At 37.2% G+C, this 24,061-nt stretch overlaps 1 protein-coding gene and 1 pseudogene across 1 annotated transcript in view; both read right to left on the bottom strand.

Annotated features, from left to right (window-relative positions):
• Positions 1–24,061, bottom strand: part of RUNDC3B (RUN domain containing 3B) — a 128,185-nt gene that overhangs the window by 14,958 nt on the left and 89,166 nt on the right. The window contains exon 4 of the mRNA XM_036246939.1: positions 22,069–22,154. Coding sequence (XP_036102832.1) covers positions 22,069–22,154 — 86 coding nt within the window. The remainder of the gene's footprint in view (positions 1–22,068; positions 22,155–24,061) is intronic.
• Positions 8,118–18,087, bottom strand: LOC118620283 (annotated as a pseudogene).

Here is a 24,061-nt window from a genome sequence, read left to right as displayed (position 1 = left end):
GGTTATGTAACAAATGAACCAAAATAAAGTCTAAGATGACTAATCTAAAATTGTAAGGTATACACTAACAAAAATTCCCTTTCTTTTGTTGAAAATATTTTTTGTTGTAAAGAAAACATTTTTATATGAAGGATCTAACCAAAACAGTGTACTGAATTGCAAAAACATAAACATTGAAAGTCCCAATATATATGGCTTCCATTTAAGTTTTATATATTAGACTGTATCTTTAAAGAAGTTGTGCATTTTAGAAGCAAATCAAAATTGTAAGGAACTATTTAATATGACTGTAAGTTGGAAGAAAAGCCTCTATTTTTTAAATTAGGTATACTTTTTCCAATTACTTGTAAGTTGACTAGAAAAATATTATAAGTAGAAAAATAGTTAAAATAATACCCTAAAATAATATTTTTCTCTTGTCACATATAATTTAACTTTAATCAAAATGTTTCTATAAAGCTATGCTTAGTGTTGATTCTGTAAAACTATTTTAAGGCCTTTCAGGTACTTCAATAGCAAATCCTTTGGGCAGGATCCAAAGTGAACAACCAATATGAGCTTCGCTGATATTGCACAACGTCATGCTTTCAAAATTTCCTTTTTTGATACTCAGCAGTATTCTAACGCTGGAAGTTCAATATTAAAATATGAGAAAGATGATCTTATAAGAAATTTCATCATCAACATTCTTGTTCTATTGTCCAATTTAGTCTTCATATAAGAATCTTTAAGGGAGGAAATAAGATTCTCCATCATGACATGCAGAACAGATTACAGCATTATAAATAAATGTTTTATTCTATTCAAAGTCAAATTGAATCAGAATGAAAAACATACCAAAAAGTAAATGTCCAAAGGTCTTGCTAAGAATGTGAGATTCATTATTTATTCTACAACAAATACAGGGGTGGGGAAAAGTAAGTTTACAGTTGTAATACAAGTAAATACAATAATTAATACATAATACAGAATAAACTGTTTCACATACTCACAACTGTAAATCTACTTTTGCCCACCCCTGTATATAATAAACTCCTGCTACGTGGCAAAAACTTCTTGAGGTACTCCAGTTAAAATAGTGAACAAGCTAAACTACTCCCTCTCTATGGAGCTTACAGTCTAGGGGAGAGGCCAGACAACAAATGAAAAAAGATCATTAGAGATGATAAGCAGTATAAAGTAAACAGGTTGTTGAGATAGAGAAAAAGTGAAGGAGAACCGAACTTGGAAGAAAGTCTTTAAGAAAGGCACTCTCAAGTGTTCACATGAGACCTTAAGCACAGGGCTTTGTAGGCCATGTAACATTAATAATAATTGTCAACATTTACTGAGAGCCAGGCAGAGTTGTAAGTGCTTTACATGAATTATCTTCTTTAACTTTACCACCTACATATTATGCCACAGAAGGACTAAGCAAGTTGCCCACAGTTACTGTGGTGATACCAGGATTTGACACCAGGAATCGTGTATGCAGAGCCTGATGGCTAATGTAATGAGATACCATTTCAGTGTTTTAAATGGGAATTAACATGATCCCTTTTCCCCTTAAGAAGAATGGCACTGGATGACTACTAGAAGGGGGCAAACTGGAAGCTTAGGTAGGAAGCTAAAAGGAGAGTAGAGGCAAGAGATAAAAGGACATACAAATGGCCAAGACACACATGAAAAAATGCTCAATGTCACTAATCATCAGAGAGATGCAAATTAAAACAACTATGAGTATCACCTCACACATGTCAGAATGGCTACTATCAACAAATCCTCAAACAACAAGTGCTAGTGAGGATGTGGAGAAAAGGGGACTCTAGTACACTGTTCATGGGAATGCAGACTGGTGCAGCCACTATGGAAAACAATATGGTGTTTCCTCAAAAAATTAAAAATGGAACTGCCATTTGACCCAGTGATCCCACTTCTAGGAACATATCCTAAGAAGCATGAAACATCAGTCAAAAAGAATATATGCAACCCTATGTTTATAGCAGTGCTATTTACAATATCTAAGATCTGGAAACAGCCCAAGTGCTTGTTAGTAGACGAGTGGTTTAAAAAGCTGTGATACATTTTCACAATGGAATACTATGCAGCTGTAAAAAAGAGAGATCTCTTGCCCTTTGAGATGGCATGGGTGGACCTGGAGATCATTATGCCAAGAAAAATAAGCCAGTCAGAGAAAAACAAGTATCACATGATCTCATGTATTTGTGGAATATAATGAAGAAAATAAGCTGACAAACAAAATAATCCAGAGACATGGAAGCAGAACACAGACTGACAAACCTCAGAGGGGAGAGGGTTTGGGGGTGGAAAAAGATAAGTCAAAGAACTTATATGCATATATGCATAACCAATGGACACAGACAACAATGTGGTGAAGGCAGGGGGGATAGGAGGAGGGTGTCATGTGGGGGATAAAAGGAGGACATCTGTAACACTTTAAACTATAAAGATAAATTTTTTTTAAAGACATAAGAGAGGCATGCATTATAGAGCACTCCTGGCATAAATGGATAGATTCAAGATAGATTTTAGAGAAAAGACTGACAAGACTGTCTAATAAAATGATTATAGAGAATGAGGGAGAAAAAGAAATCTAATATGAATTTTATATTCCGACTTGATCAGCCATGTAGGTAAGTAGTGAAGCAAGCCATTTGATAAGAAGGCGGTCAACAGGGTTAGAGCGGTGGGAAAATCAAGATATTTGGACTATTTAGCCAGAGATTTAAATGTGGTGTCATGTTCATACACGTGGTATTTAAAGCCATAGGGAGATGAATAAATTCTAGAATGAGCGACAGAAAGAAAAATATAGAAAAAAGAGTAGACAACAATGGAGAACAGAGCCCAGATGATACTGACACTAAAACATTATGAAGAGAAGAAGAAACCTGAGAAAGCAGTTATAAAGGGATAAGGCAAAGCCAAAGAATATTATATAAGTTAAAAGCAAAGAGGGTTTTTAAGAGGAAGCATTCAACTGTTTTGGACAGTGAATTACAATGTAGACAGAGAAATGTCCATTAAATTTGGCAGCTTATAGTAATTGGTATTCTATAAAACTATCCTTGGTTGGGTGGTGAGAAGCAGAAGCTGAACAAGGGCAGATGGAAGAGTGACTCCAAGGTAAGGAAATAATAACAGTGGGCACAAACATTTTTGAAAAGGTTGGTGATGAAGCAGACATGGAATGGGCAGCAGTAGAGAGAAACATAGGTGCAATGGAGAAAGTTTTTCTTTTTAAAGTAGGAGATACCAGTGTATGTCCCTATATGGGTGGGAATGATCCAGCCCAAGGAACTAGATTGAGGATGAAAGTGGCCTCTGATAGAAAGAGAGACATTCCAAGACAAGAAAAAAGAATACAGAGAATATGGTTAAGGTGGAATTGGTGATAGGAATGACAGCACTCATTTACAATAGGTTCAATTTTCTAATGTAAGGAGGTCTCATAACAGTAAGTTAATAGAAATGTCTAGTTCTAACAGCATTTTTTTTTTAATCCTCACCCAAGGACATTTCTGCATTTATCTTGAGATGGAGCAAGAGGGAGAGAGGGAGGAAGAGAGAGAGAAACATCGACGTGAGAGAGACACATAGAGTGGTCACCACCCACAGAACCCCAACCGGGGCCAGGGACAAACTGCATCCAAGGCACATGCCCTTGGCGGGAACTGAGCCTGGGCCTCTCTGGTCTGCAGGACAATGCTCTAACAGCTGAGCCAAACTGGCCAGGGCTCTAACAGCAATTTTTAAAGGGTGGTTGAATGCTTATTATTCTCAGATCACACGTCTATGAAAGACCAGAAAGATTCTTTCTTAAAAAAATTGATTTTCAACAGAGAAAGAGAAACATCATTTTATTGTTCCACTTACTTATACATTCATTGGTTACTTCTGGTGCGTGCCGCGACTGGACATCAAACCTGCAAACTTGGTGTATCGAGACAATGCTCTAACCAACTGACCTACCTGGCCAGGGCAGGATGATTATTTTTCCTTTTCATAGAAAATAATGCCAAATATATCCTGAAGCTTACTTGTTTCCAGGAAGATGTGGATTTACTGCTTGCATGGAAATTTAAAAAGAACAAAAATTTTAAATAAAATACATTAAAAGAGGCTTTAGATATTTAATAAGCCCAAAACTATTTTTAATAATTTTTTTCTTTATTGATTTTAGAGAGAGAGAAAGGGAGAGGTAGACTGAGATAGAAACATCAATGAAAGAGAACATTGATTGGCCGCCCCCTGCATGCCCCTCACTGGGGATTTGGCCCACAACCTGAACATGTGCCCTGACCGGAAATCAAACCAGAGACCTCTTGGTGCATGGGTTGACACTCAACCACTAAGCCACACTAGCTGGGCTCAAAACTATTTTTATAGATGACACAAAAAGATGATAGTTGAGTAATTACTCAGTACTTTTTAAAACTAAATTATTCTAGAGACAATCTTACATTTGAGATTTTGTTTTCCCTGCGAAATAGTGGGATTTGCTTTTCTTCCTCTCTTCACTTAAAAAAACCTATGTTAGTTATCTTTCTTTTTTATAGCTAACCTTCTGCATTTATTTTTCAGTTAAAGTTTGCAGTCAGTATTTTGTATTAGTTTCAGGTTTACAGCATAGCCATTAGACAATCATACTTTACAAAGTGGTCCCCTTGATATTTCAAGTACCTACTTGGCACTGTACAAAGTCATTACAATATTAATGACTATGTTCCCACTGCTGTACTTTACAACCCTATGACTGTTTTGTGACTACCTATTTGTACTTCTTAATCCTGTCACCTATTTTACCCAGCCCACCAAGCCCCACCTCTGGCAACCATCAGTCTGATCTCTGTATCTATGCATCTGTTTCTATTTTGTTTGTTCATTTATTTTGCTCTTTAGATTCCACATATAGGTGAAATTGTATGGTATTTGTCTTTCTCTGACTTATTTAACCTAGCATAATACCCTCTAGGTCCATCCATGCTATTGCAAATGGTAAAATTTCATTTTTTATGGCAGAGTAATATTCTATTGTATATATGTACCACCATATTTGTTATTATCCACTCATCTACCGATGGGCACTTGAGTTGCTTCCATATCTTGGCTATTGCATATAATGCTGCTATGAACATATGGGTGTACATATTCTTTCAAATTAGTGTTTTGGGTTTCTTCCGATATATATACCCAGAAGTGGAATCACTGGGACTTAAGGCAGTTCCATTTTTAATATTTTGAGGAGCCTCCATACTGTTTTCCATAGCAGCTGCACCAATCTGCATTCCCATGAACAGTGCATTTTCTCCACTTCCTTGCTAACATATGCTGTTTGTTGATTTACTGATGGTAGCTATTTTGATAGGTGTGAGGTGGTATCTCATGGTAGTTTTAATTTGATTTCTTTTATGATTAATGATGTTGAACATCTTTTCATATCTCCATTTGCAAGCTGTATGCCCTCTATGGGAAAGTGTCTATTTAGGTCCTCTGCCCATTTCTTAATTAGACTGTTTGTTTTTGTGGTGGTGTTCTCTTTATAAATTTTGGATATTCGACCCTTATCAGATGTATCACTGGCAACTATCTTCTTCCATTTTGTAGGTTGTCTTTTCATTTTGTTTAAGGTTTCCTTTGCTGTGCAAACACTTTTTAATTTAATGTAGTCCCACTTGTTTAGTTTTTGTTTCCCTTGTCTGAGGAGATATAGCAGAAAAAAAATATTGCTCAGAGAAATGCCTTGTCTATGTTTTACTGCCTATGTTTTCTTCTAGGAGTTTAACAGTTTGGAGTTCTACATTTAAGTCTTTAATCCATGTTGAGTTTATTCTTGGATATGGTGCAAAAGGGTGGTCTAGTTTCATTTTTTGCACATATGTATGTCCACTTTTCCCAGCACCGTTTATTGAAAGGACTGTCTTTACCCCATTGTATGTTCTTCCCTCCTTTGTCAAATAATAACTGACCACATAGGTGTGGGTTTATTTCTGGGTTCTCTATTCTGTTCCATTGATCTGTGTGTCTGTATTTATGCAGGTACCAAGCTGTTTTGGTACCTATAGCCTTGAAATATACTTAGCATAGTTTGATATTGGAAAGCATGATGCCTCCAACTTTGTTCTTCTTTTTCAAGACTGCTGTGATTATTTGGGGTTTTTGTGGTTCAATCTATATAAATTTCTAAATTATTTGTTCTAGCTCTGTGAAAAATGCCATTGGTATTTTGATAGGAATTGCATTGAATCTATAGATCAGGTGTAGACATTTCACTAGCTTTATTTCTTCCTTTCCATGAGCAAAATACACACTTCTATTTGCATCTTCAATTCCTTTCTTCAGGACTTTATAATTTTCTGAGTATAGGTCTTTTATCTCATTGGAGAAATTTATTTGTAGGTATTTTTTATACAATTGTAAATGACATTGTTTTCTTATTTTCCCTAACAGTTCATTATTGGTGTACAACAATGTAACCAATTTCTGTTTTTATCTTGCTACTTTACTGAATTTCTTTATAAGTTCTAATAGTTGCTTGTTTGTTGTTGTTGTTGTTGTTGTTTTGATGGAACCTTTTAGGGTTCTCTATATACAGTATCACGTAACCTGCAAATAATGAGTTTTATTTTTCCTTTCCAATTTGGATGCCTTATATTTCTTCTTGTCTGATTGCTGTGGCTAGAACTTCCAGTACTATGTTGAATAAAAATGCTAAGTCTTATTCCTGATCTTAAGGAAAATACTTTAAGTTTTTCCCCACTGAATATATTGGCTGTGGGTTTGTCACATATGGCTTTTATTGCAGGGTCTGGAGCCTGCTGAGATCTCTTTGGGTGTGCCACTTGTGGAGCTAATCAAATTGCGCTCTGTTGTGATCTGAAGCCAGCCATTGGATGTATTGGTTCTGGGGCCTCCTGGGAGGGGCTCTGGTACAGGTCACTATCAGACACTGCCTGTGACTGGCCCTGGACACCTGTTTGGAGGTACAAAGCAATTCACAGTAAGTGGCTGCCTCTGTCGGGCCTGGGTATATGGGGAGTGGCCAAGCTGCATACCAAGGCTTCTACCAGTAATGGGCCTGGGACAGGTCACCAAAAGGCCCAAGGCACCATGAGATCTGCCTTCACTTGCCAACTTCCTGTTAGGCTCAGCCACCGAAAGAGCCTCTGGCAGTACACAAGTACTGTGAAGCAGGTTCTGAAAAACTAGCCAGGGGCAAGTGTTGCTCACTAGGTTGATTAGTTATTTTTCTTAACCCACATATAATTCAATAAGCCTTAAAATTTTTTTAAACAGCTTTATTAAGATATACTTTGCATAATTCACCATTTAAAATACAATTCAATGGTTCTGAGTATATTCACAGATATTTTTATTGCCCTAAAAAGATATCATGTACTCATTAGTAGTCACACTCCATTCCCTCCAATACTTCTTAACCCACTCAGCCCTGCCCATACAATCACTGACCTACTTTCTGCCTGCATCAATTTACTTATAATGAATATTTCATATAAATCATATACTAGCTGGTCTTTTGTGACTGGTTCTTTGACAATGTGATGTTTTCAAAATTGATTTTGCAGCATGTACTTAATTTATTTAAAAAAAATTTAACAAGTAGTTCATTTAAACAACAAGATGCTTGACTTGAAGAAAAACTATCTAGGATTCACTTATTTTAGAGTTATCTGTCCATACTTAAAGACAGGTTGGCCTTTATGTAACAGCTTCATACAAAAAAGTTATAAAACTGTCCTTGGTTTTACAGTGATAAATGAAAAACATAAAAAATTTCTAATCAAACATGATATGAAAGAATTTATATGTTCTATTTTTTTAATTAAACAGTGAAAGCAAAATAGCCTACTGAAATATAAAGACAAAAGCTAAATGAGCATAAGCACAAAGAAAAGGGGTATTTTCCCTGAATTGGTATTTTTCCCATTCTACCTTTAGTTGATGTACAATAAAGGAATGAAGTAAGAAAAAAATTAAAACAGAGAAAACTATACTGTAGTAGTCAGATATAGTAGAACCAAATTGCAGTTTTCTAACTGAGAAGTATTCTCGGTCTGTAGGAACAAAGTTCTAGAGGACAGCAGCATGTTCCCTCTTTAACAGACCCCTGCTGTCTGCTGCTAGAACACATCAATTTTATTTTCTTCCTCTACTTCCAACTGTGTAAGTATGTCTGTTTCACTAAATGGCTGCCTTTCAAATAGAAATCTAATCTGCCTTGTTGACAAACCCTGGATTTCACAATAGGCTTTCATTAATTTACTAAGTCTTAAAACACACCACAGAAACATTCTGCCGCACCACTTTCAAGTTAACATGATCTTTGTTCTCAGTCTTGACTCGTTCCTTGGGCTTTCAATAGCCATGGTGAGCTCTGGAGTCTCCTCAGCTGCCATTTCATGAAAGAGGTACCAGATCCACACCTAATGAGCACACAAGTACCAGGAGTGGCAGAAAAAGCACCTCATTTCTTTTTATGGTTGAAAACCATCCACTGTATGGGAATATACATTTTGTTTACTCATTTATCAGTTGATGGACATTTGGGTAATTTATACGTTTTGGCTATTTTGAGCAATGCTGCTACAAATATTTATGTACACATTTGTGTGTGTGTATGTTTTCAATTCTCTTGGTGATCTCTCTCTTTCCCTCCCTCCCCGCCCTTTCTGTAGTGTACTGGGTCATATGATAACTCTATGTTTAACCTTTGGAAAAATTGCCAGAATTTTTCAAAGGGGCTGCATCCTTTTGCTTTTCCACCATCAAGTATGAGGGTTCCATTTTTTCCCACATCATTGTTAACACTTGTTACTATGCCTTTTTTTTTTTTTAGAGACAGAGAGAGAGGAGGGAAGAGAGAAACAGTGATTGGTTGCCCCCCATCCACACCCTGACCAGGGATTGAACCTGCAACCAAGGTATGTGCCCTAACTGGAAATTGAACCCACAACCTTTTCGTGTATGGAACGACACTCCAACTGAGCCACCTGGACAGGTTATTATATGTTCTTTTTTTATTCTCACCTGAGGACATTTTTGCATTTATCCTCAGAGAGGGAGGGAGAGAGAGAAACACTGATGTGAGAGAGACACATGGACTGGTTGCCACCCACACAACCCTAACCAAGGCGGGGACAAACTACAACCGAGGTACATGCCCTTAGCGGAAACCAAACCCAGGACTCTCTAGTCTGTAGGCCAATGCTCTAACTGCTGAGAAAAACTGGCCAGGGCTATATGTTCTTTTGATTGTAGCCATATAAGGGGGTATGTAGTGGTATGTCATTGTGGTTTTGATCTGAAATTCACTGATGGCTAAAGGTGTTAAGCATCTTTGATGTGTTCACTGGTCATTTGCGTATCTTCTTTAGGAAAATGCCTATTCAGATTCTTTGCCCATTTTTAAATCTTTTATTTTTATCACTAAATTATAAGAGTTTTTAAATATATATTGTAGATACAAGTTCCTTATCAGATACATACTTTGCAAAATTTTTTTTCCCATTCTGTAAGTCATCTTTTCATTTTCTTGATGGTGTTCTTCAAAACACAAAGTTTTAAATTATAATTGTATCCAATACTTCTATCTTTCTTTTGTGGCTTATGCACTTAGTATCATATCTAGGAAACTACTGTTTAATCCAAGGCCATAAAAATTTACATCTGTTTTCTTCTAAGAATTTTTTGCATTTATTTATTTTGTGTGTGTGTGTGTGTGTGTGTGATGATCAAATCAGAGGGGTTTTATTAAAAAACTTTTTCTGCCCTGGCCGGTTTGGCTCAGTGGTTAGAGCGTCGGCCTGCGGTCCGGAGAGACCCGGGTTCGGTTCCCGCTAAGGGCACGTACCTTGGTTGCAGTTTGTCCCCGGCCCTGGTTGGGTTGTGTGGGTGGCAACCACTCGATGTGTCACTTTCACGTCGATGCTTCTCTCTCTCTCTCTCCCTCTCCCTCTCCCTCTATCTGAACAAAATATCGAAAAATGTCCTCGGGTGAGGATAAAAAAATAAAATAAATATATAAAAAATAAAAAACTTTTTCTTTTCAAATTATTTATTTTTGTTACAGATGTTTCTCCTTTCTCCCCCCACTGATATACCCCCTTCCCTCCCTCCCCGCCCTGTCCCCAGCTTTGTTGTCCATGTCCATTGTTCATGCATACATGCATATAAGTTTGGTTTATCTCCCCCACCCCACCGCCTCTTCTGAGGATTGTCAGTCTGTACCCCACTTCCACATCTCTGGGACTACCCATTCCTCAGACTGTTATGTTCATTATATTCCATAAATAAGTGAGATCATGTGGTATTTGTCTTTCTCTGTTTGGCTTGTTTCACTTAGAATAATACTTTCCAGGTCCCTCCATGACTTCTCAAAGGATAAGAGATCTTTCTTTCTTATAGTTGGATGCCACTCCATTGTGTATATGTACAATTGATTTTTTTTATCCATTCATCTACTGATAGACATTTGGGCTGTTTCCAGATCTTAGCTATTGTAAATAGTGCTTCTATGAATACAGGGGTACATATATTCTTTCTGATTGGTGTTTCAGGCTTCTTAGTGTATATTCCCAGAAATGGGATCACTGGGTCAAATGCAAGTTAAATTTTTAATTTTTTGAGGTAACACCATATTGTTTTCCATAGTGGCTGCACGAGTCTCCATTTCCACCAGCAGTGTACTAGAGTCCCCTTTTCTCCACACCCTTGCCAACACTTGTTGTTTGATGATTTGTTGATGGTGGCCATTCTGACAAGTGTGAAGTGAAACCTCATGGTTTTTTTAATTTGCATCTATCTCTCTGATGGCATCGATTTCATAACGTTAATTTTGTATCCTGCTACTTTGCCAATTCATTTATTAAGTATAGTAAATTTTTGATGGAATCTTTGGGGTTTTCTACATGTAGTATGTCATCTACAAATAATGAGTTTTACTTCCTCCTTTCCAATTTGGATCCCTTTCACTTTTTCTTCCTATCTGATTGCTGTGGCTAAAACTTCCAGTACTATGTTAAATAAGAGTGGTGAAATTGGGCATCCTTGTCTTGTTCCTGTTCTTAAGGGAAATGTTTTTAGTTTTTGCCCACTGAGTATGATGTTGGCTGTAGGTCTTTCATATATGGCCTTTATTATGTTGAGATATGATGCCTCTATTCCCAGATTGCTCAGTGTTTTTATCAGAAAGGGTGCTGGATTTTGTTAAATGCTTTTTCAGCATCTATTGATATGATCATATGATTTTTATTTTTCATTTTGTTCATGTGGCTTATCACACTTATTGATTTGCAAATACTGTTCCAGCCTTGCATCCATGTGATGAGTCCCACTTGGTCATGGTGAATAATTTTTTTGATGTATTGCTGGATTCGATTAGCTATTATTTCAGGATTTTGGCATCTATGTTCATCAGGGATATTGGGCTATAGTTTTCTTTCTTTGTAGTGCCTTTTTCTGGTTTTGGAATTAGAATTATGCTGGCCTCATAAAACAAGTTTGGAAGTCTTCCTTCTTCTTGAATTTTTTGAAATAGTTTGAGGAGAATGAGTATGAGTTCATCTTTGAATGTTAGGTAAAATTCCCCCCTGAAGACTTCCGGGCCACGGCTTTTGTTTGCTGGGATAGTCTTGATTATCTCTTCAATTTCCTTAGTTGTTATTGGTCTGCTCAAGTTTTCTCTCTCTTACTGGTTCAGTTACAGGAGACTGTGTGTTTCTAGAAATTTGTCCATTTTGCCTAGATTGTCCAATTTGTTGGCATATAATTGTTCATAGTATGTTTCAATGATCCTTTGTATTTCTGTGGTGTCAGTTGTTACTTCTCCTCTTTCATTTCTGATTTTGTGTATTTGGGTTCTTTTTGTTTCTTGGTGAGTCTACCTATGGGTCCATCAATCTTGTTTATCTTTTCAAAGAACCAGCTCTTTGTTTCATTGATCCTTTAAATTATTTTTTGGTCTCCATGTCATTTATTTCTGCTCTGATCTTTACTATTTCCTTCCTTCTACTTGCTCTTGGGTTTTCTTTTTGTTTGCTTTCTAGTTAATTAAGTTGTGAGGTTAAATAGTCAATTAGAAATTTTTCTTGTTTCTTGAGGTAGGCCTGTAGTGCTATGAACTTCCATCTAACTGCTTTTGCTACATCCAATAGATTTTGTATTGTTGTATCTTCATTTTCATTGGTTTCCAGAAAGTTTTCTTTCTTCCTCGATCTCCATGGTAACCAATTCATTGTTCAAAAACATGCTATTTAGCCTCCACATTTTCAAATGTCTTTACATGTTCATGTTGCAACTGATTTCTAGTTTCATGCCATTGTGATCTGAGAAAATGCTCAATATGATTTCAATCTTATTGAACTTATAGAGACTTAGATTGTGCCCGACATGTGGTCTATTTTTGAGAATGTCCCATGTGCATTTGAGAAGAATGTGAATTCTGTAGTTTTGGGGTGTAATTCTCTGTTGATATCCATTAAATCCATTTGATCTAGCGCTTCATTTAGAGGCTGTGTATCCTTGTTAATTTTTGGTCTAGATGATCTATCCAGTGATGTCAGCGGGGTGCTGAAGTCCCCTGTTATGGTTATATTGCTGTTGATTTCTCCTTTGAAGACCTTCAGAAGTTTTTAAATATATGTTGGTGCTCCTATATTGGGTGCATATATGTTTACCAAGGTTATATCTTCCTGTTGGACAAATCCTTTCTATATTATGTAGTGGCCTTCTTTGTCTCTAGTTATGGCGTCATTTTGAAATTTACTTTATCAGAGAGGAGTATTGCTACCCCAGTTTTTTTTTGCTTTTCATTTGCTTTCCATTCTTGAAAGACTCTTTTCTATCCCTTCACTTTAAACCTATGTGAGTCTTTTGTTGTGAGGTCCGTCTCTTGTAAACAACATATATGTGAGTCATGCTTTCTACCCAGTCAGCTACTCTGTCTTTTTCTCCGAGCATTCAAACCATTCACATTTAAGGTGATAATTGACATGTACTTATTTATTGCCATTTTTGTTTAGCATGGTTCTATTTTTCTTCCCATTTCTTCTACTAATTACAGCAGTCTTTTTAACATTTCTTGCAGTGCTGGTTTGGTGTTAGTATATTCCCTTAGCCCTTTTCTGTCTGGAAAGGTATTTATTTCACCTTCTATTTAAAATGATAGCCTTGCTGGATAGAGTAATCTTGGTCAGATCCTTGTTTTTCATGACCTTGATTACTTTATGCCACTCCCTTCTAGCCTGTAATGTTTCTGTTGAGAAGTCAGCTGAAAGCCTTATGGCGTTTCTTTTGTAGGTAACCTGTTGCTTATCACTTGCTGCCTTTAGGATTCTTTCTTTAATGTTTGGCATTTTAATTAGTATATGTCTTGGTGTGGGCCTGTTTGGGTTCTTCTTACTTGTGGCTCTCTGTGCTTCCTGAACTTGAATGCCTTCTTCCTTTACCAAGATAGGGAAGTTTTCTGTCTCTATTTCTTCAAATATATTGTCTAACCCTTGCCCATTTTGTTCCTCTTTAGGGACTCCTATGTTGAGAATGTTATTACATTTCCAGTTGTCCCACAGTTCTCTTAAGGAGTGTCTTCCTGTTTTTAATTGTTTTTTCATTTTGGTTTTCTGATTGGTTGATTTTTTTCTACCTGTCTTCTAATTCACTGATCCTCAGCTTCCTCTACTCTGCTGGTGAGTCCTTCCAACATGTTCTTAATTTCTGCTATGTCATTCTTCATTTCCACTTGGTTGGTTTTCAATGTTTCTATATCTTTACTCATGGTGCTGACTTCCTTACTCATGCTGTTGAGCTTCCTCAAGATCATGGCTCTGAAATCTACTGATAATTTGCTTAGCTGCATTTCATTGATCTCATCTTCAATGGAGTTCTCTTTTCTTTCATTTGGTATTTGTTTCTTTGTTTCACCCTTTTGGCTATCTCAGTGGGTTTTGGAGCCTGCAAAATTTTCCCTGTGGGTGTTGATATTCTGCTGTTTCTGGATCTCTCTACTGGGTTTGGATGGTCCTGGGTGGGCCTACATTAAACACCACTGTCAAGTCTTACTTTCCTGGGTAGAACTGCAAGCCCAGGAAAGGTTCCGTTATCTTCTAGCTTTTTCCTGAATACTATTAGTCTCAGTTACTCAGTGCCTTGGAATATAGCCCTTGTGTTCTGCATAAGAGGATTTCCCAAGGGTGGGATAGATGCTTGTTGTTAATGAGCTTCAATTTGCATTTCTTTGCCTCACCTGGAAAAGGCTGTATCTCTGAGTTGTGTGGGGGCTTCTGCATTTCCCCACAGCTCAGGGAAGGAGCACACTGGCCACCATCCTTTGTGAACACAACTCAGCAAAAACTCTGAGTGCCCTCCAAATCTTGGTTGTCCCCACAGAGTTCCAGCCAGTCTACTCCCCCTCTGCCACAGCCCCCAGGTGAGATGCTGTGGCTATTTTAGTGCTCTGTCCAGGTTCTCTATGGAGCTTGCTTGGTCTTTATTCCTCAAGGGTGCTCCTCACAGCTAAGACTGCTGCTGTCCCTGGGCCCCCAGCCAGCCACCCTCTCGCGCCTCCACAGATCCTACCAGTGTCCCTGGTTATATGGTCCTGTCACATTGCTTTTTTCTGAGGATTTGTCTTTATTTTAGTTGTTATTCCTGTTTGATCCTGGGAAATCGTCTATGTAGCTTCCATTCACTCCGCCTCCAATTTCACATCCTCTAAGCCTATCCTTTGTGCAACTGGGTCGCATAGGCCTCTCTGATGCCCCCAAACCCTGCAGGTCCAGTGGGTAACTGGATGGCACAGTCCCTTTGGGGACTTGGCTCCATGTCTGTGTTATGGGCTACTGGGTGGCACAGACCTCTCTGGTGCTTCAGCAACCTGCAGGTCCCGTGGGTAATTGGATGGCACAGTCCCCTCTGGTGCTTCAGCACCTCACAGGTCCCGTGGGCAAGCAGCTGGATCACACCAATCCCTTTTGGGCTCTGGCTTTCCACTGCTCTTGTGGACTGTTGGACTGCGCAGGTTTCCATGGAGCCCTAGGTCCCTCCGCTGATGGCTGGGGAGTGCTGCTGCCCCATGGGGCTCAACTCCTGCTCAGCTTTTGCTGTAGTTTTTGGAGATGGGTCTCAGCTGCTGGTCTGTGCTTCTGTTGCCTGGAAATGGATGTCTGCTTCCCAGCCTCTGTTGCTGAAGGTATATCTCGACTCTGATGGGGCTGCTACTATGGGGGATGGTGCTGGGCTCCTGGCTGTCCATGGCTTCCGACCAGCACCTTGGGAGCTCCACTCCTGTGCACTGGTATGTTTGACACAGTGTCCACTGGTCCGATGGTGCCAGGTGAGCTAGTGGGCCCAGGTTGCTGGGCCTTAGCCACTCCCAATGCGTCCTCCCAGGAAAGACCCGGGACCTTCCAAAATGGTGGGAGCTCCCCTTGGCACAGGGAGAAGTGCCCTGAAGAGCCCCTTACTGCGGTAGCGGGCTGCTCCCGTGCACAGCACAGGAACCTTCTGCTCTGCGTCTCTGCACTGCACGAGTTTGGTAGTTCACCTTCAGGTCCACTCACACTCTCTCACACACTCACCCTCCCGCTGGCCCTGCCTGCTGCCATCTTCTTCAGAAAACCTTCGAGTTTTTTACATTTCAATCAGATCTATTTTGAGTTCATTTTTGTATATGCTGTGAGGCGATAGTCTATAAGCACATTTAGATGTTTACTTTTTAATCTTAATCATGTAAAGCTTTTCAACAGATCCCAATTCCAAGTCTTTCTTAGTGCTTGAAAAATGTGGTAATTTATCACTGTTCTATATACTTTTCTATAATTGAGATAAGTGTTTATCAACTCTTTTTTTCACTTCAAAATAGCTTGGTAATTTTAATTTTTTTGTTTTCAAATATTTTAAATCATTTTTATTTTTAAATTACAGCAGACATACAATATTATATTAGTTTCAGGTGTACACCCCTGTGATTAGACATTATATAACTAAGTGATCATCCTGATAAATCTAGTACACATTTGACACCATACATAGTTAATAGAATACTATTGATTATATTCCCTATATTGTAGTTTACATCCCTATGACTATTCTGTAACAACCAATTTGTATTTCTTAATACCTTCACATTTTTCACTCATCCCCTCAACCCCCCTTCCATCTGGCAACCATAAAAATGTTCCCTGTATATATGAATCTGTTTCTGTTCTGCTTGTTTATTTTGGTTTTTAGATTCTTTTATTAATAGATATGGATTTATTGGCATTCTATTATTTATATTTTTTGTCTTTTATTTCTTCTTTTTCTTAAAAAAGACTCTAACATTTCATGTAATACTGATTTGGTGATGATGAACTCCTTTAGCTTTTCCTAGTCTGGGAAACTATATGTCCTTCAATTCTAAATGTCGTCTTTGCTAGGTAGAGTAATCTTGGCTGTAGGCCCTTGCTTTTCATTATGTTGAGTATTTCTTACCAATCCCTTCTGGCCTACAAAGCTTTGGTTGAGAAATCAGCTGACAGTCTTATGGGAGCTCCCTTGTAGATAACAAACTGCTTTTCTCTTGCTGCTTTTAATATTCTCTCTTTCTTTAAACTTCTGCATTTTTTAATGTATGTTTTTATTGATTTTAGAAGATAAAAAGGGAGAGGGAGAGAGAGAGAGAGAGAAACATCAATGTGAGAAAGAAGTATCAATTCGTTACATCCCTCATGCACCCTGACCAGGGATTGAACCTGCAACCTGGGTATGTGCCCAGACTGGGAATTCAACCAGTGACCTTTCAGTGTATGGGATGATGCTCAACCAACTAAGCCACACGAGACAGGGCAACCTTTTGAATTTTAATTATGATGTCTCTTGGTGTGGGCCTTTTTGGGTTTATCTTGTTTTGGACTCTCTGTGCTTCCTAGACTTGCATGTCTATTTCCTTCACCACATTAGAGAACTTTTCTGTCATTATTTTTTCAAATAGGTTTTTCATATTTTGCTGTCCCATGATGCAAATATTGGTATGCTTGAAGTTTTCTCAGAGACTATTTACACAATATTCATTTTTTTCATTCCTTTTTCTTTTTCCTGTTCTGATTGGTTACTTTTTGCTTCCTTATATTCCAAATCATTGATTTGATTTTCTGGAAATTATTATTCATTACAGTTAGTGTACCCTTCATTTCAGTTAGTGTACCCTTTATTTCTGACAGGTTCTTTTTTGACAGGTTCTTTTTTATGGTTTCCATGTCATGTTTTACAGTGTCCATGTCCTTATTTATTCTGTTGAAATCCTAAGTTCAACTACTTTTCCCCAAAGTTCACTGAGCATCCTTATAAGCAGTGTTTTGAACCCTGCATCTGGATTGCTTATCTCCATTTTATTTAGTTCTTCTTCTTTTTTTTTTCTTTTTTTTGAGTTTTGTTCTGTTCTTTTATTTGGGATGTGTTTCTTTGCCTCTTCATTTTGGCAGCCTCCCTGTGTTTGTTTCTATGTATTAGGTAGAGCTGATAATCTGCTGGGCTTGATAGAATGACCTTATATAGTAGTGCCCTATAGGGTCCAGTAACACAGCCTCCCTGATCACCGCAGTTGTACCCTTAAGGTGCACCCCTTATGTGGACTATCCACCTTTTTGTTGTAATTGAGCCTTGATTGCTGTTAGCACGTCAATGGGAGGGTTTTACTCAGGCTGATCAGCTACAAGTACTGGTTGTGCCACTAACCACCAGTAGCACAGCCTCCGGATCACCTGGGCTGAGCACTCCAGGCATGGCCCCCTTCCCATGCGGTCTGTGTATACCCTCCTCTTATGGTTGTGCTTTGACTGTTGTTGGCACATCAATGAGAGATATTTACCCGCAGACCAGTCAGCTGTAATGACTGGCTGTGATCACCAACTACATGGAGGATCAGCTGTGCAGGGGCCTGTGCCACAGAGCAGGACTTACTTCAGTGGGGTTCTGGTGCCCACTAAGTTGGCCCCTTGAGTATGTCACTGTGGAAGTACTTGGGTGGTGCTTCAACGTGGTCCAAAGCTGTCCACTGAGTGTTCTGGCTCTGGGGCCTCCTGGAAGATGCATGCCAAGGTCAGCTGCTCCCTATGTAATCAGGGCCACTTGGCTTGAGCTACAAAGTGATCTGCAGAGGCTGCTACTTCTGCTGGGCTTGGAGGTGCCCAGGGGAGGACAACCACAGCTGGTTATTACTAGTTCTGGGCCTAGAGCCACTTAGTGAGAAGTATGGAGCACACTGAGGCCAGAAGCTGCCTGCTTGTTAGAGAGATTTTAGGAAAATCTGAAGCATGAGACAAGACAGACCATTTGTAATGAAAAGCCACTGCAAACAGCTTAGGTGGGCCCGAAAGTTCAGTGGGGTCTAGGGGAATCACCAGGGTGGGGCAAATAGTGATAGCCAGGTTGTTGGAGACTCAGATATGGTGCCCACCTGCTGGATCTGTGTGTGGTGGGTTGGGGGGCTCATCAAAGGAACAATGACCTATGCCTGCACTTTTGTCTGGAAAAAAGCTGCCTCCTCAGCTCAATTCAGTTCCTCCCTGGTGCATTTCGAACTGCTATCCCAGTGCTGGAGCTCAGAGGGAATGAATTCAAGGAAGTCTGTGTGCGAGTCCTTTAAGAGGAACGGCCTAGGACTACAGAGGCCCTCGGTCTCTCTCAGCCTCAATCCTCACTAGTTTTTACAGCCAGAAATTATGGGGACTTCTCTTCCCAGCATTGGAACCCTGGTGTCGGGGGCCTGGTGTGGGGCTGATACCTCTCGCTCCTCAGGGGGAACTCGGCAGTGGAGACATCCCTCCTGATTCTTACCAGCCTGTCCACATCTCCATCCCTCCTACCAGTCTCCATGTGGCTGCTTCTTTAAATTTCTAGTTGTAGGATTTCTATGTAGCTAGATTTCAGGTGGTTCTTAATGATGATTGTTCTGTAGTTTAGTTGTAATTTTTATATGGTTGTGGGAGGATGCAAGTACCACATTTATTACCTACACCACCACCTTGATAGGAAGTCTAGATTGGTAATTTTTAGTTTTATTTTATACTTTACTCCTCTTACTTCTACTTTAATATTGAGAAAATTAACATTTCTTCTGAACACAACTGTTGTCATTATAAATTAAGTCACTGTGGTGCAATTACAAAGTAATAAGCAGGTCCCAATAAAATTAATTTGTCTCTATTTTATATTTTTTATATGTTCCATATTTGTTACTTTAAATTATTACCAGAATATTTTCAGTCTTGTTTCAAATGTCACATTTGGTATTTTTTAGCTTAACTTTTCTAATTATTTTTCAGTCTGTGGGTGGGGGAAAATTAAAACTGAGCAAATTATTTCAGCTTCTACCTTACTTCTCTATTTCTAGGTCTTCCCAGTAACCTGTTAAAACAATCCCAACAATCCTCCCAGTGTCTCTTTTTTAGCTTGGATTCTAATATTACTCTGCTCATTTTCCAACTCTATTATCCAATAACATCTCAATCCCTATATCATGAAACTCTTCAATGATTTTTTTTTTTTAATTGCTCACCAAGACATCCTCCACCTTAGGAAAAAGATCACACAAATTTCTCTAATACTTTAGAGCCATCATCATTTACCTCAAAATGAGGATTTACTGTGTTTCTGTTCCCCACAGTTCTTACACCCAATATTATCCTTGGATTTTCATTAATAGTACTTCAAGTTGGCCTGTGTTAGCTCATGTAGCTCCTCCTTCTGTACTGGAGTAAAACCTTGTATCACCATTGTAAAGCATGTTATTACTCTTTATCTGTGAAGAGTGGAACAAGAAATTATCTAATTCAGATACTCTCAGGATTTCTAAAGGATTAGATATCATTTGTGATTTCTACAACACTTATGTCAGGAAGCATCCAGACAAAAGGTAAGATATAACTATTCTTTCCAACAGCTTGCTTGTATTTTATAAACCTAACTTTCCAAATAGGTATGCTTTGGCCAGAGGTTCACTCACAATCACATTTATTTATAACTAAGAAATTTCTTTGGTTTGATCTCAGAAAAAAAAAAAAGTAAAAAGCTAAAAAAGGGGGGGCACTATTTTTGCAACTACATTTTTTTAAAGCTAACTTCTAAAGTAAGAAATCTGAAATAACTCCTTACTTAGTTCCTTTCTTGAGACTTACAGAGCCATTATATTTACATTAAAATACTGTGAGTGTATGTATTGGCTTATGTGTATAAACATATACTAAACCATGTTTCTGTTTGAATAATATATGTTTATACACTGTTGCGAGAACATTTTTAGAGCTGAATCATTTCCTTTTAATAAACAAAACAAAATACCTAATACCTAAGAATAAGGCAAAAGCATTTCCCTTTAAAATATTTAAACAACTCATTCTAAAAATAGTCTATTTAAGAATTATTTCTACCGCACCCAAGTGCCTAAAATAAGAAGAAAGACTAACAACTTGGAGATATTATTGCTTTAATTTCTATTTAGAAAAGACTATCATAACTTTAATGTAATCTTGTTATTGCATAGGAGATGGTTACTGTGTAAGCTTGGTTTTGATTTCATTAATTTAGGATTTTGTTTTAAGTTATAATTTTCTGATGCTATTTTTATTTGGAAGCTTTAGTAACCTCAATATTTAGTATCTTCCATAATTATATTTACCAGTAATGATAAATAAAACAAATGTTTTATGTCATAAAGTGCATTGGAGTATTGCACTAAATAATTCAGTAAGTATATATGAGATTTACATCATGCAAATAGTTCTTTTAGTTAAAGCTCTTTATATCCTGTTTGAATTTATAACTGTGATAGTATTTATCTTCCAAATGAAAAATTTTATTACCTAACAACATACAGACACCTAAGTAAAGATACTGTCATTTGTACCAGCTAGTTAGCTAACAGAATATTTCATAATAAATATCTGGACTTTTCCAAATCCAAAATATCAAATACTGTATCAGGACATGAAAATGAAGATTCTAGAGATATGATTTATTTATTTATTAATTTTCTCCATTAAAACTGGTTTGAAACAGTGTCACTCTTTCTTCTTTCAGAAATGTGGCTAATGAGGTTGAAATAAGTATGGCAATTTAAAAGTGTCTAAGGCAATGTGTCTGATAGAACTTTCTATGAGGAAGCAACGTTCTATTATCTGTGCTAATTTGGTAGCCATTAGCCTCACATAGCTATTGAACACCTGAAATGTTAAATATAGCAACTGAAGAACTAAGTTAGTGATTTTATTTAATCTTCATTTTAATTTACATAGTTACATGTGGCTACTTTACTGAATAGTACATGTCTAAAGTATTGAAATTATTGAATATTTTTATTTACAAATAATTTTGAAATGGAAAAAGTGGTTTCTTTAACAAAAGCTATAAACATAAATTAGTAGACCAGAGCTTGATAGGAATGACTCTTGTCCTAATATGAACCCTATTTTTACTACCATAAAAATTAATAAAGTCCTATTTTTCATGTGGAACAGTATATCATCTCTTAAGTGTATACAACACAAGAAAACCACATTGGCACAGACTGCCCTAAAAAGACAATCAAGCAATCATTAATTATAAATATATATGTGAATTATGTATTTATAATAAATAAATATATATAAATATATATGTGACTTAAAGGAGTGAATGATCCATTTATATTATTTATAAGGAAAGAAATAAATGTTGTAGTGATTGTAGTGAGGAAAGAAAGAATGCTGTAGGAATTTTGTATATTTTTCTTCAAATTGTTCAGGGAAAAGTGTGTGCAAAGAACAAAAGTTCAAGTGCTGAAAATGTGAGAATTAGAAATAATTTGAAAAGGGATATACCAGGCATAATGTGAAACCTATAAAGATAAACAAAGGTAGATGTGTGTTTAACTGACAAACTGCAGTTTCCTGAGAAGACAGTGAATTTATCTGAGTAGTATGTAAAGAAGGGAATAACGAGGACTTCAGAAACAAATGAGTCTTCATTCTATTCTTATGCCTAAGTCTTTAGGTGACTCTTTTAAGTATATATCTGAAAATTAAAAGGACTTTAAACCTGGTTGTTTTGAAGTCTCTCAGAGCTGTAGAGATGTATTCAGATAAATGTTTTTCCATGAGTGCTACTCTGATCCAGGCTCTACACTAAAAGGAAGAAAAAAGAATCAAATATAAAAAAAAATTGAAAATTAAAACTTATTTTACTCAATGCATCATCAACAATATAATCATTGTGATATGTAAAGAAAAACTCATTCAAAATATACATTTGATAAAGACTAAAACAATTAAAGTAATTATAGGTATATTTTGATTATACATAGTACATATTTTGTTTCTCGGAAGGTTTAGTATTAAGCATGTCAGATTAACTTTCTATCCTATGAAGAAACAAAACCATTAATATTGAGTTACTTGGGTTAGAGACTTCTTTTGAATCAGAGAATGTAATCAGAAGACAACACCCTATTTCCATGCCTAAATCAACATGTTAAGTAAAATGAATCCTCTTAAAAAACATGAGGAGCAGAGTCCATTCTCTTTAATTAAAATGACTCTCATGCCACTTGTTTAAGAAAATGTCTCACCTATCCTTCCAGAGGGAATGTTTCGACAACTTACATATCATATTTCATTACTTATCATGCATCCAAATCATGAGTTTCTGAATTTAGTACCCCCACAACATTCTAAAAAAAACTGTTACCGAAAACTTAGACCACAAAGGACAATCACACAACAAAATATCCCAGAAACATGATCTAGCAGAAAATCACAGAAACACAATTCTGACTAAATATGAATAATTTACTTTTACTCAGAAAAGGGGTAACATCATTCAATAGTCGAGACTCATCAATTAATTGTTTTTATAATGCAAAGCATTTCTTCTGGACTGTTTGTTTATAATGAAAGAGTGTAAGAGATTATATTTGAGTTAGAATTTTAAAATTCAAGTACTTTCATTTTCACACAAGTCTTTCACAAATTTCCAGGAAGTCCAGGAAAATCAACTAGATAGAAAATCAAAACAATGCAATGGCAGTTGAGAATAAAGGTGACACTAATCAATATTCTTTAGAAATGACTCCAACTCTAGTAAATTCATCAAACTCTTGGATAGGAAGGATAAAAAAGGAGTCAAATCTAGACAGTGATAAAATAAGCTGGAAGCAGCAGAGTTGTTGGGAAATAAAGAATGATAATAGTGTGGTTAGTATGCCTAGGGGAACCTACAATTAACTGTGACTAAATGGAACAGAATAAGGAAGAGGCAAGCCCCTGACCACCAGTCTCAAGATTCGTGAAATTTTATTTAAAAGACACACATATTAGTAGACGTAGCTTGAATCAAAAGGCCAGGATTTCACCGAAATAGCAGGGAAAAATTGTTCTCCAGAGAAAGTTAGACACAGGACATGTGCTATCACTAGATAAGAAATGTGGGGAAAGTCCTGCTTCCTGATTTATTAATTTCAATCCATACAAAACTGGGTTACACCTATACTTTCCTATCCTTTGGATGTTTGTGGAATTCTCTGTTATATTGTAATAATAAATTGTGATATATTTTATTGAATTTTAAAAAGAAAGTAAGGGAGAGAGAGAGAGAAAAACATCAATCAGCTGTCTCCTGCATGCTTCCTTCTGGGGATCAAGCCCACAACCTGGGCATGTGCCCTGACAACCTTTTGGTGCACCAGACTACGCCCAACCAATTGAGCCACAAGAGCCAAGACTAAACTGTGATGATTTTAGTAGTTTCTTTTCTTTAACAAAAGAAATTTTACCATTACATAAGATAAACAGACCATTTTTAAAGGTTTTGGGGCCATGGAATGAGAAACTAGGTTTAACATTTCAGACTACTTGTTAGATAATGGTGAACCACTGAAGGTTTTATTTTCCCAGAGACACAAATATTAATATATTTTCCATTGAAGGTTTGTGGGGGAAAAAAATAATAAGTAGTCAACAAAAATTGGTAGCTACAAAATAGTCACAGGGTATAAAGGATAGCACGGGAGACATAATTAATAACATTGTAGTAA

This window comes from Molossus molossus, unplaced genomic scaffold (assembly GCF_014108415.1).
Source record: "Molossus molossus isolate mMolMol1 unplaced genomic scaffold, mMolMol1.p scaffold_m16_p_7, whole genome shotgun sequence".
In the NCBI taxonomy this organism is placed as follows: Eukaryota; Metazoa; Chordata; class Mammalia; order Chiroptera; family Molossidae; genus Molossus; species Molossus molossus.
The sequence above is the reverse complement of the archived record's forward strand: the minus strand, read 5'-3'. Positions and strand labels throughout refer to the sequence as shown.